We start from the raw sequence: 21819 nt of genomic DNA, 5'->3' as shown, positions 1-21819 counted from the left end.
CTCCAATTTTTTTAAAACTTTAGCATAACGATGAGCAACTTTGTTAGATGTGGAATTTGGCGTTGGAATTTCCAAAATGTCTGCCGTTTCCATGGAAACAATGCAAAAATGGTCAAAATGGTCCAAAAACACCTAAAAGTGGCATTTACTTTCTTAAAAGGGTAGGTCAAATCCATTGAAACTCTGATGGTATGTTCCCTCCCATGTACCAATGTGGTATCTGCCATTAGAAATTTGGAATGGTCTGTGTAACCATAGAAACCAGCCAAAATGTCAAAAATTTCAAAAATTTCAAAATGCTCAAAAAGTAATGAAACTTACTATGATTGTTGACCGTCAAGTGTGCATGAAACTTTTGAAGTTGGAATTTCCAAAATGGCTACTGTTGCCATGGAAACTGGAAAATGTCAAATATTTTCAAAAATTTCAAAATGCTCCAAAATTGATGTTACTTAACAGGATTGTTGACTGTCAAGTCTGCGTGAGACTTTTGAAGTTGGAATTTCCAAAATGGCTACCGTTGCCATGGAAACTGCAAAAATGTCAAAATTTTTCAAAATGCTTTGAACTTAATGAAACTTGATATTACTATTAACTACCAAGTAAAGATGAGACTTATGACTTTGAAAATTTGAAAATGGCTGCCGTTGCCATAGAAATGGCTGCCGCTTAGTGGCAATAGGGGGAAGGGTGACATCCGCTATTGCTTGCAATGGCAAATCTAGTTATTTTTATTTTTCTTCCACGCTTTTTGTCCAGGCCATATCTTGGCACTGTATGATCGAATGGTCATGGAACTATACCATAATGTTACCCAGCATATGAAGTTTTGCAAACAGGGTATGGCATCATCAAGATGGCTGCCGTTGCCATGGAAACTGATAAAATGTGAAAAAAAATGCAAATTCTAAATCTTTCATTATAAGACCTAGCTGGATGAAACTTTATGGTAATGTTCCTTGGTATGTCTAGATGTTGTTACAATATTAGGAAATTCCAAAATGGCCGCCATTGTCATGGAAACAGGGCGAAAGTTTAACATTGGCCCTATGGGAAAACACATTGAAGCTGAATTTCTTGCAACAATATAAGTATCAAACCTTCTACAACTTCATGGATATGTAACATGGCATGTCCCAAAGTGGCACCTGTCTTTGGAATTTTGGAAATGGTACCCGTTACCATGGAAATAGCAAAAATTTCAAAAAATTCAAAATGCTCCAAAATTGATGAAACTTTACAAGAATGTTAATAGACATCTGTAGATGAGCTCTTTGACTTGGGAATTTTCAAAATGGCTGCCGCTCACCTGGCAATGGGGGAAGGGTGCCATCCGCTATTGCTTGCAATGGCAAATCTAGTTGTTTTTATTTTTTGCATTTTAAGGAAAGGCAGAACGTCAGATGATAGCCAGGGTTGTCTGTCAGTCAATGTATTACCCTGTAAACCAAATTCAATTACCGCTCAAGAAAACGTAACACTAGGTAAATATATGTAGCATAAACGGCTTTGGGTAACTTAAGTTACCCACAGCCCAAGAAGGAACCGCCTTGCGTCGGTTAGGGACTTCTCTTCTATAAAATAACAATCCCATGGATGCATCAATTAAACCACTGAATTGAAAAGTTGTATTTATCGTTTAGGGAAACCCCTAAACTTAACAGGTGATTAAATTCTACAAAATAAACGACCACAGCACGATTTGAAAAAACGCTTAGGCTGTCCGTAACGTAAAAACGTTTTTCACTATTCCAATAGGAATCCGTAACTTTCAAAGAATCGACATACGTGGATTTTATGTTTTACTTATGATAGAGATTGCATCGAATACATAATCAGAAATGAAGTAGATCTCTAGTATGATATAATTCATTTGAATTAGAATGGAAGACAAAATTGGGAATAATGTGAAAAAAATAACGATAAATCCGTTAAACTCGGGTCTGATTTTTTTTAACGTTGAAACAGCATTGTTGATTTTTATTTTTGAACAAGTAGACTACACAAGCATATTTTACAAATGCATGTGGCGTGTATGCATTAATTAATTTTCTGCCAGCAATAACAAGAGTAGATCATGCGTAAATCCGGGATTATTTGTTTTTTTTTTGGGGGGGGGGGGGCAAAATTGCCCAATCACATGACAATTATCAAGGTTCAGCCAAAAACTATAAAATTTAAGAGACATTTATTTCCATTGATTTAAAAAAAATTCACTCAATTCTAAGTCTAATGGCATAACGATTCGATTAGAATTTATAGTGGCCTGTTGCATTCGATGCTCGAACTTTATAGATTTGCAGTAAATGAGAAAACTTGAAGAAAGGACATTTTGTAAAAATGTATAAAACCTAGTTTTACAGCTAGCTTTCACTTGTATGCAAGTTGCATTAAATTACATTAAATTGAACTAAACTAAAAGACACAATAGTTAAAATTTAGTGACATAAAAGGAATAGAGCAATTAACATAGTGTAACAATTAAAAATAGTATGTATGAAAATATAAATAACTAAGACAACAGGGTAATTTAATAGTTTAACAATCCCTAATAGCATACAAGAAATAAAAAAAACATACTAGGAAACGTATTTAAAAACATAACACTATAACTTACTGGTGGGATGTATAAATACCGAGCCGCGTCAAAGAGTATTCATCAAAATACACATAAAAAGAAACAGAGGTGACAATAATCCGCAAACAGATAATTAAACTAAAAAATTTAAAGAGTATGACCAAGCCTTGGTGCGAATCGAAAACGTCGATAAGACGCACATCAGTTAATAAAAGTTCAAACCATAACCAGGACCGAATACCACAAACCCTACATAAAACTTCTGTAGTGTAAGTATGATGCGTTAATGAAATAACATTTGGTGGTGAATGAGCAGTATAAACGGCCGTGAAGGTTACAAATATGATGTAAATTGTCTTCTAATTGTTGAAATTATAATTCTTAAAATTTTAAATCAAAAATTATCCACATCTGAAAATAAGGTTACGGACAGTCTGCTTAGTTTCGATCAAAAAGTTAAGGACGTCTTATGCATTTTTTAAAGTTGGCCTTACGCTATAGTGAACTCTATATTAACAAATGTCTGATGCTTGGTCCGTTTCTGTGTGTTACATTGTAGTGTTGTGTCGTTGTTCTCCTCTTATATTTAATGCGTTTTCCTCAGTTTTAGTTTGTTTCCCTGATTTTGTTTATTGTCCATGGATTTATGAGTTTGAACAGCGGTATACTACTGTTGTCTTTATTTATGGTAATTGTTAGTTATTTCTTTATTCAATAATCCTATAAATATTAACATTCTGCATGAAAAACGTCGCAAAAGATACATTTTGTATGAATTAAATACCAACGAGTTTAGAGTCCGCCATCTTGGGCTGTGGGTAACTTAAGTTACCCATAGCCGTTTAAGCACAGTGATTAATGACCAGGGTGACCAACAACCCGGTAGCATGTTCATACAAACAGAATGTATTTTAACTGGAATTAAGTCAATAGAAAGCAACTCTGTCAACATAACGAAGTCATGTCTGCAGGCATTTGTTGAATATAGTTGGTTATGAGTTACATGTGTTGTCAGTATGGGATGATATATGGTGCAAAAGCTATAGAAAAATATCTGAATCATATCATAGTAGTTCAGTCGATAAAACATTACTATAGGATCATTGGTCTGAGAATGAGGTAAAATATATAATTCTTACCACAATCATATTCTTTCAAGATACCATAGACGTATTTTGTGATGTTTTTATTATATATTTTTTCCCAAGTTTCTATCATTTTTGTTCGGATGACAGAGATCCAAAAACTATTGTGAAACTGATGAAAGCAAAATGAAAATTTTATCGATAAAGATATAACTTACACTAATCTGGATTTGTGTAACATACATGGTATATTTCGATGAAAATTTCCACTCATATAAACATGAAAAAAAAATATCTTCTTTATCGAATAAAAGTTGTTGGCGTAATAAAAGCTCCATGAGCTTTCCATTGGGTTTTTCTATTTAATACATATATCAACAACAAAAGTGTTATACGTATTGCCCAGTCTAAAACCGCAAATGAATCTCATACAGACAGGTTAAACTTCCGACTTTTACCATTACCGATGAAGGAAAATTCAGAACAGCGCTTTGGTTGCATGACATTTATAAAGTATTGTATTCATTTTAATTTTGGCATTTGGGGCTCTAAATCATTTGATTCTGGTAAAAAAGAAAATCTGCATTTTGTGCTATAAGAATTTGCAATTATAGCAATTTTGAAATTAGATTGAATTAAGAAATGGATCTCCCTCATGCAAAGCTATGATAACTGGAATTGAGTTTACTTTTATTCCGTTTTGGTTTAACAGCTATTAAACATTGTATGCAAATAGCTCTTGCGAATTTGAAATTTATTCACCTATCATGACATGAAATTGTCGAAATAAGCATATGGTACTAAATAATTGCACAATGTGTTCAGGAATTCTAACTGATGTATTTGCTTTAAGCGTGAATTTTATTTAAGAATTGAATGCTTCTTTTTGTAAATTTATTGGGGTGTAAAAGCGTTGACCGAAGTACATTTTGTATGAAGCGCGGAAGCGCTTCATTCTAAAAATGTACGCACGGTCAACGCTTTTACAACCCTATAAAGTTACAAAAAGAAGCATTCAATACTTATAATTACATTTTTTAGCTATGATCACGAAAACACGAATTTTATATATTTTATTATTTAATTCACCTGTGCACTTATTGTTGGAGCACGTGTTATCAATGAATGAAAAGTTGTATTGAGCATTACAACTGCTTACGGAATAACACGTGATGTGCAGTTAGCCAATCAGAATAAAATATTATAATGAAACATACATCTAATGTAATTATTGAAACTTGAGAGTTTTTGTAACAGTTATGATAAGAGTATAAGAACGGTTTTATAGGAGATTACCTTTATTTATCCTTACATACGTATAAGTACAAAACAAATATACTAGATTTAATAATCTCCTATATTCACCTTATTATACACAACTGAAATAACACACAAGACTAAGTTTGGTTATTGATAAACTTTTTGATGAAATCCAGTAACAAAACTTATGAATGATTTAGTAATTTACGGACACAATGTACCACTTATATAACACTAGTACTGAAGAGCTGGTCTCTAGACTTATAGTCAATTTGTAGCTCAATTAGTAAAGTTTGACGTAACCAACGTTGTTCTTGGTGAAATTAAAGCTAGAAGTGTGCGTTGAACGGTGCAAATTATAATTGTTAATTTCGGTAGCTAGAAGAAATTCGAACCATTCGACACAAACTTTCAACAATGGGGAAAACGCCTCTCCATTAACGTAGGTAGAAAGTGACAAGTCGATGATTATATAACATAACAGAATACAACATTTAATGTACAGAACTTGTCTTTTGGGGTATCATTGTTCTGATCATTTACCAGTGTTTATTTTAAATGTCTCTATATATCACAGATATAATCGTTTATTGACTTATTTTGTGTTCAAACATGCGAAATGTTCTTCAATGTTCTTCTTTCTTCGACACGTTTTAGTATATTTCATACAGCACTCATGATAAAACACTCTTATCTTGCATGATTTCTGTTTGGTTGTCAACATTAACAGTCCAAACTGTGAGGAAAATGTCTGAAGACGGATAAGTTATTGCTATTCATTTGTCAAACTACATTAGTTACACTTTAATGCGACACAGCAAAATGTATATATACACAAAAGAATTCTCTGAGGATCTCTAGACTTGGTCACTTGACATTTGGAGATGAGAATTATAACTAAATAGGAAGATAACGTTCAGATAAAAAAAATTCTTTGTGTAATTCTTATTTAATCTTCTGTTATTAAATGATATCTGTATGTTATGAAGTCATAGATTAGCGAGCAATTTACGGGATTGCAGAAAATCAATTACCGATTACGTAGGTTGTATTCGGTGCTTAATGTTACCATCAAATTTAAAACATTTGTTTTGAATTTCGAATGATACTACTATACATGTGTTTCCAGATATCATACTGCCAGTTCCTTTTCAACTAGTTCAATACCTTCAGCGAAAAACATTTAAAAAATTAAGAAGATTCGTTGTTACAGTTTTAAAATGCTAGAACCACCTTTGCAAATAAACTCATTATAGATACAATGATTGAAATTATGTTTTTGCGCCAGACGTGCATTTAGTCTACACAAGACTCATCAGTGACGCTAAAATGGAAAAAAAAGGTTACAAAGGCAAAATAAAGTACGAAGTTGAAGAACATCGAGGACCTAAAATTCCTAAAATTTTTGCCAAATACAGCTAAGGTAATATATTCCTGAGTAAGAAACACATCATACCGTTCGTCAGACAAAACAAATATGTGTGGATTATTGTCTGGTATATTCCATCGGTAAAACATATTTATAATAAATAAAAAATCTAATGACTCCTAAATATAACTGTTTTTCTAAGGTGGTATTCTGGAATATCTTAAAATGCTGACAAATTTTCACAATAAAATATAAGAGTTGTTTAAGTACATCAGAACTATAAAGGTCTATAAAGAACTAAAAAAATAATTAAAATAGAGGCGAAAGATGCGACAAGATAGCACGCAGAACGCGAAGAGTCGAGAAAACACTGCTAAGTCATTGAAATAAATATGTAGAAGTCCACAAAACACTTCATTAAAAATAAAAACTGAGCAACGATAAATGAAAAATAAAGACTGACGCGAACATAGGTGCTTCAGTAGGATGAACATTGGAACCAGTCTTATTGCTCATAGAAGTACAAATTCGATGACAAGTCTCACTCGATGTTGTAACAATAGAGGGGAAAATGACGGGATTGAGGTAACAACATCGTAAACACGGACATTTTGTAATGACCAACCAACTGTACCACTGGGAAACCTGGTTCTATAGGTTTCCATATAAGCGAACATTTCAATCAAGCAAACAGGATATCGAACGAAAGGTGTGGTCTATCGTATCAATTAGGAGAGTTTAGTTTTAAACCGATTCTTATCCTCAGTTCCGAGATGCAAGTCCAGATAGAAGGTAGATGTAACCGTATCTGTGGTTTTCTTTATTCTAAGTTCGATTGAATAGATGCGTCCAACAGAGTCACTATAAATTTAACAAATTATTACAACGTAAAGAAAAAATACAGTTTCGCATGGTACTTTATCATGTGCGTCCGAAACAAAGTTCATTAAAAAAAATAAGCGTGATAAAATTATTTCCATATATTATGTGTATCCAAGAATTTCCATTTCATCGACTTATAATTCGTTATTAATCTATTTGGAATGATCACAAAAGACACAAAAATTCGAACAGCGGTATACTACTGTTGCCATTATTTACCATAAACTGGGAAAAAGTTTTATACAATACGTTTTTGATAAATAAAAAAAAATCTAACGATATAACAACTATATGTATTCTATGACAGACTTTACCTAAACATTTGCTAGAAGACTTATATAATCAAGATTTTGAATTGAATTAAATATCATTGAATTGACAACTAAATCAACACTATTTGCATAAATCTTTCCGAGACATCTATCAATTAAGAAGTGTTTAATAACACAAATAATCAATATTAATCAGTGAAAAGTCATTTGATCATTTCATAATTTGAAGAATGATCTAGACTTAGTACAATTTTGAGGAATTCGAGATTTCGTCAAAACTAATGGTTCAATTAGTTCGTGGAACCTCTTATATAATTTGCACAATGCTAAATACAACCACTCAAAACTGTTTTTATCAGTCCCTAAGATATATGAATGAAGAGCGTTTTTGAGGAATTATAAATGTATTCACACGAATTTTTTTTTAACCTTTGACGGTTTGATATTGATTATATTTATATGATGGACGAATTCAAATATTAGTATTTGGTTATTGACAAGCGTGATGTATTGGCCTATACATAACAATATTCGGATAATTTCTGGAGAAACCTAAATATAATAACAAGTGCAACATCTAAATATATTCTAATTTGATTTTCTTATGTTAACATAAGAAAAAAAACATTGATTTAAATAAATAATCTGAGGATTAAAAGATATCAGAATGTATCAGCGCTTGTTGATATTTTGTTCATTTGACTATCTTATAAGCATTTTCACTATATAAGAGCCCTGCATTTAATTGAAATTTTACGTTTGACTTGGTTTTGTAGTGAGCTAATAAAATCCTTTGAAGAAATATCGACAAAGAAACATCATTCCATCATTTTCTTGAAATTTTATTACTTATACTATATTTTGTAGAAAACAGGATAGTCCTCAATTGTAAATAACCTAACAATCATGTTATCTAATAAGTATGATACTAGTTTTACTATGGATTGTCTACAAATAAGAAAAAAGACTAAGTACCCTTTAGAGCATGAAAGTTTTAAACCAAAAAAAGTACCAGAAGAAAAGCTGACTGAAATCTATTTTACTTGCTAGACACGAAAACAATATTATTCAATCAATGCACCTTTGATAAACTCCAATTGTCCATTGCAAGCTTATGTTTTTAAAGTATACATATAATACTGTCGAAGAATGAATATTAAAACGTTGTGGAAATTAAACATTTTCACGAAAATCTATGAGTTAAAAAGTAAAAATAATGTAAAATAAGCTTAACCTCATTAAATTTGGTCTTATATAAAAATACAACATACGACCAGTGTCTAATTAACGTGGATGTTAGCAACTATACGGGATTCGTCAATGAGTTAACACATACAGTATGATAACCAATAAAAGGCAAAGCTGATATGACGAAACGTGAATCATTGGTAACGTAAAAATAGCCAGCTAGACAAAAGTCGAAAAGTCAAACAAATATGAAGGACACCACCAAACGACAAAATAAAGAAGAAACATACTTGAGGAACATTAAGTCAAATACAAACTGACAATATTATGACAAAAAACGAAGAACTGTTGAAAGACAATCAACAGTATACAAAACACGACAAGGAAACTAAAGACTGACAACGACAACAAATGAATCACAAGCTTCAGACTAGCGACAGGCACATTAATACTGTGAAAAGAAAACACGTTTGTGAGAACTCAACTGTAGTAAAAATCGGTATGAATACGTTGGAGATATCCTTTCGACATAAATCAACATAACAACAACAGACACGAGCATGGAAAAATAGCTCAGAAATATACATACCGTAAGAACAGACGAAAGGACATTACCTTTTAGTAAACAGAAATAAACAATTCATAAAAAGCACAATTATAGTTGGGTATATTCGATTCATTTAAAGTTTGCTTGGGTAAAATTTTGCGGTTTACTACTAGTTATAGAATTGACTATTTAAAGAAAAGGCATCACCATGATGACTTCTTATTATTTTTGTTTTTATAGACATTGAACTTATACGGATTTTTCTGTACTTAATTTTGCCATAGACTGATTTATAGAATATATTAACAAGGCACACTTTGTGAATACTTTCATCTTTATGATACAAGGGGTACAATCAAAATCACGTGATGGATATACACACATCGGAAGTTACAGTCGAACTCGCCGCTTGAAAGGTTAGTAGTTGCATTATCTTGTTTATATCAATTACATTTTGATTAATAAGTTGGCACACCGAATGTCGGATAGTATGTAGTTTTAAAATACAAATTTTTTTTTGCTAGAAAGCGTGCAGTTATTGCAAACACTTCGACACAGTTCCAAATTTTCGACGAATTTTTGTGTCGAAGTGTTAGCATTAACTGCACGATTTCCAGCAAGGATAATTGTGTATTTCAATACTAGATAGTATCCGACATTCGGTGCACTACCTTATTTATTAAATTTTATTGATATAAACAAGTAAATACGACTACTTACTTTTCAAGCGGTCTGCTCGACTGTTACTTCCGGTGTGTGTATATCCATCACGTGATTTTGATTGTACCCCTTGTGATAACCTTATCACCAAAACTTACTCGGTGACGTTTTCGATTTCAATGAGCACAATCTATGTACATGTGAATTATTAAGTCAGATTTCGTTACCACAAATTACTTTAAATATTTACTAAAGTCTTCCATAGATACAAAGATTTGGTCTGAAAGTTTGGCGGTACTTTAGGTAAATTATGTCGAACGGGATCGCATATTCTTTATATTACGGTGATGTTATATCCCGAAGTCGAAAAACTTAGATAAATTCCGGCTAGACTTATCAATCCTTTTAATAAATTTATTCTAGAAGGTTGTCTTTTCAATTGTTTTTATTTGTAAGAATATTTATTTTGTTATCAGTATATAACATCCATACTAAATATTTCACATATGTACTTTCACGGTACTACAATTTGTCGATACCTTTAGTTTTGCATTACACAAGTTCATGTTTCCCATGACTGGCTGTGACGTCTTAACATTAAATTCATGGGATGCTTGATGAGTACTGATTGATATTTCAGTCTTAGATACATTTTTTTTAATTACTAGTGGTTGTTATTGGCTGTGAATAAGCAGTCTGTAACTGCAAGTACTCTTAGATATGAACTTAGTGTCTGTTTGTTGATGGGAAGTACCAGTACATGCCCCCGTCCACTCTATGTTTTTGTTACAGGTAAAATCACTATATTATTTGTATTCATCTGATGAGTTCAGCCTTTTTAAACTGATTTTTTTTATAGTAAGGGGACCTCATTCTGTTTGTGCCTGTACTAACCGAGGAGCCATAGTTCAGTGGTTGCCAATAAAGCGAAAACCATTTCGGGTTCATAATCAAAACCAAGGGAAACACTGAAGTGCAACACAAACAAACGTTAGGCTGTTTCTTAATTGAATTGTTACATATTTTTCATGTCGGAGCCGTTTATAGATCAACATTCTGTTTGGTTTTTTTTTAATTGTTGAATGCCATACGATTGCCTATAATTGCTTACATCCACTTCATTGAAACTTTTAAGAATAGCAATCATACCACATAACCTTATGTTTTAATTAGATACTGTCAAGGAGAAGATTCACAAATCTAATCGTCATATCATGCCAATTTCAGATAAATATTTCTGTATCTAGCATATTTACCATTTTCATCTTAAAACAGGCTTTATATTGATTGCAGCAAATACATTTGCAATCAAATCTCATTTTAATCAAAAATGAAACCTCTTCCTGTTTAATAAGAATGTGTAGATAGTAAAGAAGCCATGAGTATCAACTGATTTAAAAGAATCATCGAAAGCGCAAAACTTATCTAATAAAAATATCGCGAGTTTTTTCACCCAAAAATAGTTATTTTTATATTCTTCGATACAAAATGTAAAAACTATTTTGTTTTTAATATTAGTCAGATAAAATGAATAAAACATTCAATAGAAGCCGAGATGATAAGCCTGGCTCTTATAGAACTCATTACGATTGCAAATATACAATTGATAAACACAAAATGTTAAGCTTGACTTACAATTGATTCTTAACTTATCTAAATATTCAAGTCATTGAAATGATAATAATTTGTACGGTTACACCATTATTCAACCAGCAATTGTTTAGTTGATGTCATATAACAATAAAATTCACACTTATATTATCGATAGTTTACTGCAAGACTTATTAATACTATTAAATTTTGAAGGTTGTTATTGCTAATATTGATTTGGAATCAATTATCTAATCGTTATATTCATAATTTTATTATTCTATGTGTTACAAAAACGATTTATCTTCCAAACGTGTTACTAATTGTTTAGTATATGCCAATAACGATCAAACTCCTCTTGGTTTGTTTTGATTGATGTTACTACATTGAATATTTCCTCGACCTCTTTTATCAATATTGGAGCTCCCAATATTGCAAGACCTTATCATACGATGTAATTACCTTTTTCTAATGGCAAAAAAATCACCAACACTTTACCTTAATTTACTTCTTCTCATCTCCAAGTGAAAGAAATAAAGTGAAATATAACTTTATGAATTTCGTACATCCGATTCACTTTTCTGGATATCCGTTCATCAGTAACACTCAAATAGAACCAGACACTTTTGGTGCAGTTAACAAAAGTTAGTCAACCCTTATTAAGGTTTTGTGAATTTAAATTGTTTATGATGATTTTAGTTATCATTGAAACATTTATCTATTCAGTTTTTCAGAGATTTACCGACGATATATAAGAACTGTTCTCCAAAATTAATGTTGTTATTAATGATATTTTAACTTGTTTAAGCTAAATAAAGTAAGTTTACAGTACACAGAGAACTATCGTCTAAAGCAAATAAATGTCTACAAATCACTTCATATAAAACTGTAGATTGAATCAAACAATAGTCAACGAGCGCAATTTAAAACCGAAAATAACTCGCACAAATCAAAAGACACAAACAAACACATCCTAATACCGGCGTCACACACCAGCGCATCATGTACGCTGCCAATACGCTAGTAATTTTGGATGCATTTAACTTGTTAATCATATCTGTATCGTGTTTATAACGAGCTTAAAGCGTGTATTGAGCGTACGAGAAGCGTACATAAGCGTGTTTCGGACGTTCAGGTTACGTATGTTGTCGTGTGTATGGCGTTTGTCTAACGTAGATGGAATGCACGCTACGAAGGAAAGGAATCCCCTTAACGTATTTGAAACGCGTCCCAATCGTATCTTGGACGATAATCCGTGCTTTCGGCGTGACTGGGACGTTTAGTTATGGGTATATTGTTACAAAATCACCGCATAAGTTTTAGTTAAAGTAGAAAGTTCTTGAAACGTATACAGCGTGCACTAAACGTGGCTCAAATTTATTTATAGCGTTTTCAACGCGCTTGATGCGTATGAATTACGTGCGTGTAGCGTACAGGTATATGCTTGACAAACGCTTGAGCTAGAATAAAAATTTTATGCTGCATAAAAATTTACGGGAGTTATAGCGTTCACAAAGCGTATACCTTTGAATTTCGATGTACTTCAAACTTATGCAACGCGCGTTTAACGATTTCTTAGCGATCCTCTGGCGTGCAACTAACGCATACGGACTAGCTATGTCAATTTTCTCTGTACGTCTGGTGCACGCCGGTGTATACGCAAATGTGTGACGCCGACATTAATTTAATGGTGATGTTGTAAACCGAGCAAGAGATTGAGATACAATCTGGGTAAACGTATCAATTCTTTAAATACATGTATTTCAAAAGGTTACCCAGTCAACACTGTAATTAAATCTTTAAATAATGTTTTATAGGTATGAATATTTATTTTGTTATCAGCAAATTAAAACCATACTAAATATAACAATTATGTACCTTTATGATACTACAATATGTCGATACGTTTACTTTGGCATACTTTTTTCTGACTGTGAGTGACATGTTAACAAGAAATCCATTAGATGTTGGGTGTATACCGATTGCCATTTTAGTCTTAGAAACATAATATTTTGGGCTTGTAACTGCGAGTACTTTCAGATCTGTACTATTTGTTTCAGGATATATATATTTTTTTACCCGTTTACGTCCAATCGGTGTCTTTGTTTGATGAATTTCTATTTTGTGTCAATCTGATGAGAAACTATATAAAAGAAGTTGTGGTTCTAGTGGCAATGAGACAACATTTGAGACCAAATGACACATAAATTAATAACTATAGGTCACCGTACGGACTTCAAAAATGGACAACGCCCCGAAATGACAAATGTAACACAATTCAAACGAGAAAACAAACGGCCTAATCAAATTTTTTTTTAAATGAACGAAAACAAAAATGTAACACAGCAACAAAGGAAAAACCACTGAATTGCAGGCTCCTGACTTGGGAAAGCCATTTTCAACTGATATCTATGGTTTGTTCTTATGTTGTACTGTTACACCACTGTGACATTCTTTATATGCCTCTCCCAAGTCAAGAGCTACTACACAACTTACGAGATCAATGGTGCTCTTTTATGCAATTAATGATATGTTGATTTTCTTTAAACACAACTCAGGATGAGTTTTAACATTAAATTATGAAGGTATGAAGCCTTGAAGTTGCAGAATTTAACTTAGACAGCAATGACGTTATTAATTAGCGGTATTATTCCTGTACAGCTCGTTGATGTTTAACAAAACATCGTCTGCGAATGTAACTAAGTCCAGACAATTATGTTAACATCAATAGTCATTATTAGAATCCCAGGGGCTGTATAACTTAGTGTATGATACTTTAGACCTAGCTACACCACAGTTAGTTCATTCTGCTATAAAGTAAAGCAAAACTACCATAAACTTGTCGCATAGGGTTTCGATAGCTTGTTAATGATAGACAGATTTTCTATAGTGTCTCACCTGAATCAAAACTAGTCAGCAAAATGGCTAACATTACCATATTACCAAGGAAGACTACTTGTAAAAAAACTGAAAAAACTGTCCCCTGTGATTCTTAATAAGAATTTTACAAACTTTCTAGAAAAAAGTGTAATCACAAAACTACTGAACTCACAGGAAAATCCAATCGGAAAGTCCATAATCACATGGCAAAATCAAATGACAAAACACATCAAAAACGAATGGACAAGAACTGTCATATTCCTGACTTGGTACAGGTATTTTCAAATGTAGAAAATAGTGGATTAAACCTAGTTTTATGGCGCTAAACCTCTCCCTTTAATGACAGTCTCATCAATTTCCGTTATTTTACAATAATGCGTGAACTTAACAAAGTGGATCCTTATCTTTCTACAATGTATTTGAAGTTCATTCATGGTCAGTAAAATTATTCACAGAAATATATTTTTCGGAGCATAAACAAATAAAATATAAATTGCTTCGCACATTTCAATGTTAACAGTTACTAAAATACCAGCATAATCCCTAATGACATTCGGAAGAATGGTGTCATTTAAACAAAATATAAGCCATTGACACTTATACCAAAAACGTGTAATTAAAGGTAACCGTGAGGTAACCAGTTTACAACCTGAGGATAAGGACACCCAAACACAATATTTGCATGAATCTATATTTTTAACAACGTTTCTTTAAAAATAAGTACCATTATGAAAACAAATCATTATTTTTTTATACTAGTAATCAATTCTATTTATGCAGCTTTTCAATGCGACTTTCCAAAATTTATCTACACTCCTGTCGTGTACAACTTCGAACCCAACCTCATAGTTGTAAACCTAACAACGGCTTAGGTTTTTCAAAAAAGCTCTTACCACAATTATTTTTTTTTATTACACAATTGATAGCATGAGAGAACGTCCTAATGACGTAATGTGGAAAGAAAAAATATTATGATGATGAATTGGTTGGTTCTCGATTAACCTGAATAATAGGAAAGGCGTAGACCTTTCTACCCCTCAATATAAAATATGTCGCTCTCCAGTCATTGGCCAGATATTCATATTTATCTAATATATCAGTTTAACTCAGATTTGATATTTCTGAGTATAAATTTTGACAGCTACTACCCTTTAATTTGTATGATATTTTTTTTTAATTGAGCTGATTTTAGTGTGTGGGTTTCTTTCTCCCTTGATATTCAAACAATAAAAATTAACATTTGTTTTCTATATCTCTAAACACATTAATCATAAAAAGCTACAAAAACCTGAATAATTCCGTTCACATTTTGATCATTTTGAAATCCTCTAATTTATTGCAAAGAATAAATTTTCCATGCAATCTACAAACGTGGTTACGGTGAATTAGACATTGAAATATACTGACAAATTTGCTTCCGAAATTATAAAACATCAAGGAATATCAATTAGAAGAAAACAATAACTTGAACATGATTATATATTAAAGAAAAATAATTGTGCTTTAAATTTAAGAAATCTCGCACTAAGGAGAGAAGAAACGGTTTCAATTATCGTTTATTTGTTGAATTTTTTCTTTTTTATTTAATAAAATATCACCAGCTGACAATAAATTGAAGAAAGCTCATAATTTTGCTCATATTTTACAAATGAGTCCTAGAAAAGCACAAAACTAAGTCCCACTATTTTGGTTTACAACTTCAATTGAGGCGTTAGCATTAAAATTTGAAACATAATAATGGAATATGGTTTTTGTTTAATCTCTTTATAAAGTGAAACGAAAATAAAAAGTTACGGTACTTTATGGGTTATGAATATTTATAGATGCATAATTTTACACGTATTAGTTGTTGCTACTCTAGATGAATAAATACGACCAATAGCATTTCTTGGTCAAGGAGTACAAGCCAAGAAATGCTATAGGAGATCAAAATCAGTGGGGTGTCTTTTGGGGGGTAAGTATAATATTTTTTTTGTTTTGTTTCGGTTTCGGTTTTATAGTTAGGATATATGTATTCTTTTATTTATAATTTAATAGTTCTTTTTAAACACATATTTGTTATTTGAAATTCTCTCTTTTCATTTTGTGTATTAGGAAACAATCTACATTTTGTGCACTGTTTATAAAGGTACTGTTGAAAATCTACGACACTTTTAAGAATTTAAAGACAGGATTTACAAATTGGAACATAAAGTACATTGAGCCTGTTTTAGTGGCAGGGAGCTTCATTTGATACCTCAGGAATTGTCTTCTGTTATAACGGTGCGCGTTTATTTTATCGTCTGTTATAAGGGTTACTGCTTAGGTGTTCCGTTTTGAATTTTCATCGGAATTCGGTCTTTTATGCTATTTTACTTGTTATTCACCGATGAATAAACTTTTGGTGAACTTCTTAATCTGTATACGTGTGTTATACGCTATTAAAATGACGTTACAGATACAACTCGTCTAAACATCAACCCAACAATGTTAGATCTGTAAATTTGCTTTCGCAAATTTTTTATTCTTCCCTCGCCGGGATTCGAACCCATGCTACTGAGATATCGTGACACCAAATCGCCTGCACTGTAGCCGTCCCGCTAGACCACACGATCACCTAGGCTTCATAAAAATGAAGCTTTCGGTGGCCGGGTGTTACCTTTCTACGTCAGTTTTAATCTAACGTCGTACTACAGTACATGACATATAAGGCATGGAGATGTATATATATTATATGACCTTCCAAATACCGTTTCGATCCCTAACATCACTGAAGAGACATATAATGTCGAAATCTAGATCTGGTGTACAAAAAAAATATTGACACCTTGTGTTTGTGGCATAACATCTTAGCCATAGGTTCATCGTTTTCTGTTTAGTATTAAATTAATATTAAGATCCATTTTATTACATCTCGTGATCAATTTTATTTGGCAATCGTCAATGGCAGTCAGCATGTTTAAGAACATCAGTTGTTCAACCTGTTAGTCAAATGCGTTTTGTTTAAATATACTTTTTCACTTTTTTGGTCTTTTGGAAAATGTTGTTTGTGCTGTATTTAGACCCTTCTACAACGAAATTTGTTTTACATGCACACGTATAAAAATTGCGGTTTTTATCCAACGCAATCATAGGTTTGAACGTAGTTTTCAATTTAGACTCGTATATATATATACAACTCGTCTAAACATCAACCCAACAATGTTAGATCTGTAAATTTGCTTTCGCAAATTTTTGGTTCTTCCCTCGCTGGGATTCGAACCCATGCTACTGTGATATCGTGACACCAAATCGCCTGCACTGCTGCCGTCCCTCTAGACCACACGACCACCTGGGCTCTCAAAAAAGAGTTTTCGCTGGCCGTGTGTTACCTTTACTCGTCAGTTTTAATCTAGCGGCGTACTACAGTACATGATATATAAGGCATGAAGATGTTATTGTTACAGATCAGCTAAATTATCTATAGTAAAGGATCCTACAAATTAATGTAATATACAGTCACAGAAAATAATTATATTTATAAGTACGTCTGAGTCAGTGACAACTCTACAACAGATGTATCCATCGGATCGCCATCAATGATGGTGATACATGGCTGTGTACATAATGTATATACAACTCGTCTAAACATCAACCCAACAATGTTAGATCTGTAAATTTGCTTTCGCAAATTTTTGGTTCTTTCCTCGCCGGGATTCGAACCCATGCTACTGTGATATCGTGACACCAAATCACCTGCACTGCAGCCGTCCCGCTAGACCACACGACCACCTGGGCTCTCAAAAAAAGAGCTTTCGCTGGCCATGTTTTACCTTTCCTCGTCAGTTTTAATCTAGCGGCGTACTACAGTACATGATATATAAGGCATGAAGATGTTATTGTTACAGATCAGCTAAATTATCTATAGTAAAGGATCCTACAAATTAATGTAATATACAGTCACAGAAAATAATTATATTTATAAGTACGTCTGAGTCAGTGACAACTCTACAACAGATGTATCCATCGGATCGCCATCAATGATGGTGATACATGGCTGTGTACATAATGTATATACAACTCGTCTAAACATCAACCCAACAATTTATATATATACTTAATGGCAAAGCCCATAGAGTAATGAGGAAACAAGACCTTAAAAATGAATCTAGTGTCGATGTTATCACTAACTAACGTCGCTTTCGTGCGTCATCAATGTTTTACAGAAAGGGTCCTACCTTTGTTCATCTTTGTTTACACATACGAGAAATTTTAACTTTTTACGGGTTACTCAGTTTGATAAAGCAACAAAGCCAAATTTAGAAGCTTACACTTTCATAGCACCTGAGGTCGACCCGGTTTTAATGTATTATTTTGTGTCCCTTTTACTCATATACCTCCTAAAGTAATAAAAAAATTCTGGCTTTTCAATTTTTAAGCTAAAACATTCCTAGTGATGGTTAATTAAGAAAGGCCTTTGGGCGCGTGCAATTAAAAAAGGTTATTTTCATTAAAAATCTCGTAGTGTCTTTACTCATTGGTTTTCATTAAAGTGTCTATATTATAGCATTACTTCACATTCTTGTGTAGAATGGTTCCTCTAACACTTCGAACTCCAAGTCTTAATAGGATATATCTTTATTTTTTGTGTGACAGTTACTCAATTTCTAGACCGTGTTCTATTAGATATGAAAAAATATCATAGGCTTATTTGATTGATAACTGTGTAAAAGGTATGTATAAAGTCATTTCTATAAGCTTTTTTTTTTAAATATTTTGACAAAACATTTGAATTTATTACTTACCACTGAGGATAAAACCATGGCATTATAATAAAAAGAAGTCGAACGAAATATTCCATCTTAAAACACACCTGGCATGAATACCTCAACATTGTGTACCGTTAATACGAATATATCCTATTCATTCAAAAAAGTGTCGCACATGCGTATGACATAAAGCAGTCTCGGTGCTACACAGAGTAGTACAGATTTCGAAAGAATCAATTCTAAAGCAACATTCATTGTAAGATCGATCGTGTCCTGTATTCCACATCAAGTTGTTTGGAAAATCAGATAAATACATCATTTAGTTAGCATCTCACCAAATCACAATCACCAAATCTGTTAAAGTATATACTGAATTAATGAAGAAAATCGTGTCAATATACTAACACAGATTTCAAACTTTATATAAGCTAGTAAAGAAAAGTTGTAAATTGACATGTCAATAAACGAAAAGGAGGAGAAAACCATTCGCTAATGAGTTCACAATAGTATATGTTCAGTGGGCTAGCAATATTTGACATCACTTATCGGTTAACAAGCTCGTATAGCTATTGGTTTTATAGGTTAAAGATTATACGAAATTCTATACAAGAGTTTTAACCATGTTAATATATTTATTACTAACACAATTTAATCTGCTAACGATTAATACGTGATCGGAACAATGTTATTCATTTGTACAAAAATTGGACTTTACTTTGTCGGAAAAATATGAGTGAAAATTATCGATATTAAACACCCCGTAAACAATAAGAAAGCTTCAGTATATTTTCACAAGTCATATTTTTCTTTGGGAAATGAACAGCTTCATTACTTACTTCATACTGGAAGCATTCATTTTTTATCATTTCCATAAAAACCTGTCATTGCAGATACATGGTGTTCAATGGAACTAAAAAACTATTTGTAACTTTTGTTGCGTTTTAATCAGAATTAGTAGTCTTGGTGGTGTTTTTTTTAAGTTTTCGAAACATTGGGGGTAATCTCTGGTTATTTCGAAAATTTGTGGGGTCCTAGTAGGATGAAAAAACTTATTTTGATAATATTTTACATAAATATGACAATTTGTGTCCCTTTAGGTCAAATGAGCCTTACTATTGCAAAAAGACATGCGATGACATCTTATGGAAACCGGTGCATTTCTGTATGCACGTGCAGCATTAAAAAAATGGTTTTAGTTAGAATACGGAGATTTTTACTCTGTGCAATTCAATGAATTATCGGTTAACAACAGACACACTTTGACATTGAAGAAACATGCAGAATAATTGTTTCTCTTTTAATTAATAGAAAGTGTTTAGTAACATATATTTTAGATTCAGCAATTATTTCACTATTTTAATTATTAGATACATGCAGTAGCTTAAATATATGTTATGAGATTCTGTGTGTCACTAGGCACAGACTGTAAATGACTTCGAACACACTATAGGTCGGTATTTTCTTCTTTTTTTACTTGTTATTAAGTCACTTACAAATATATATATTTGCAGGATATTTCTAGACAAAACAACAAATAAATAAAACCGTTATCATGCGCCACATGAGTTTGTATAAGTACTTGTTTGTGGTTTGCTTTGTCGCCATTCAATTCAAATAAATGTCCTTGTAGGATACCATTTTAATGGATATAAAAATGTAGTTCATAGTTTGGATTCTTTGAGATAAATTACAACTGATTGAGAAATGAAATATTTAAGATATATCTTGGCTAGACATGTTTTGTTCCCGGTTTAGATAGAAACGATGGTCATATATCAAATCTCTCAATATGAATAATGTCTGTCATTGTTAATAATCAACTCATTTATACATCCGAACTGGGATTAATAGTAAACGTCTTTTATCTTTAAAGTGGTTATTATCCCTATTGCAAACAATTGATTATTTTCATAAACCATGAATTCAAATTTATAAATTTATAAAACGATAAATGTTCTATCTTTCCCTACTATCAAGTATCGATATGAGGTTAGAATATAATCGTCTTATGTTACAGTTTCCTGTATTTTATTTGAAATCAAATGTCAGATCGTTGCAAAAAACGATATGTTTTTTTTTAAACTTTCTTATATTTCGAACACACAAACAAAATTGAGACTGAAAAAACCAAACTGATCTATTTATTTTAAAATATTTCATTTCATACCGTAATAATTACATTAGATGTATGTTTCATTATAATACTTTATTCTGATTAGCTAACAGCACATCACGTGTTATTCCGTAAGCAATTGTATCACTCAATAAAACTTTTCATTCATGATAACACGTGGTCCCACAATAAAGTGCACAGGTGAATTAAATAAAAACAATATAAAATTCGTTTTTCTTGATCATAGCTAAAAAAATGTAATTATAAGTATTGAATGCTTCTTTTTGTAACTTCATAGGGTTGTAAAAGCGTTGACCGTGCGCACATTTTTAGAATGAAGTGCTTCCGCGCTTCATACAAAATGTACTTCGGTCAACGCTTTTACACCCCAATGAATTTACAAAAAGAAGCATTCAATTCTTGAATTGAATTTGGACAGTCCATGAACATAGGAAAAGGTCAAAAGATATTTTATAGATCTAAAACCTCCCCCTCTTTTACATGATTTCGGGCAATGTAAATCAGTTGCAGAAAAGAACTTTAGTAAAAATAATATTAATACATGAGGTATAACAATTCCAGTATCAGTAAATACAATAATAGTCTAAATGTGCCAGTTTGTTTACTTCTTTTTCGGTGTCTTAATGAAGTTGTTTCATTGCCATGTA

The 21819-nt window shown here is 32.2% G+C and overlaps 1 protein-coding gene across 1 annotated transcript in view; it reads right to left on the bottom strand.

Annotated features, from left to right (window-relative positions):
- LOC139486118 (gamma-aminobutyric acid receptor subunit beta-like) overlaps nucleotides 1-19334 on the bottom strand; it is a 60513-nt gene extending 41179 nt beyond the window's left edge. Inside the window, exon 1 of the mRNA XM_071270829.1 lies at nucleotides 19075-19334. Coding sequence (XP_071126930.1) covers nucleotides 19075-19163 — 89 coding nt within the window. The 5' untranslated portion in view covers nucleotides 19164-19334. The remainder of the gene's footprint in view (nucleotides 1-19074) is intronic.
- Nucleotides 19335-21819: the final 2485 nt, after the last annotated feature.

This window comes from Mytilus edulis, chromosome 8 (genome assembly GCF_963676685.1).
Source record: "Mytilus edulis chromosome 8, xbMytEdul2.2, whole genome shotgun sequence".
Classification (NCBI taxonomy): Eukaryota; Metazoa; Mollusca; class Bivalvia; order Mytilida; family Mytilidae; genus Mytilus; species Mytilus edulis.
Note: the sequence above shows the minus strand (reverse complement) of the source record. Positions and strands in the feature narration are given on the sequence as shown.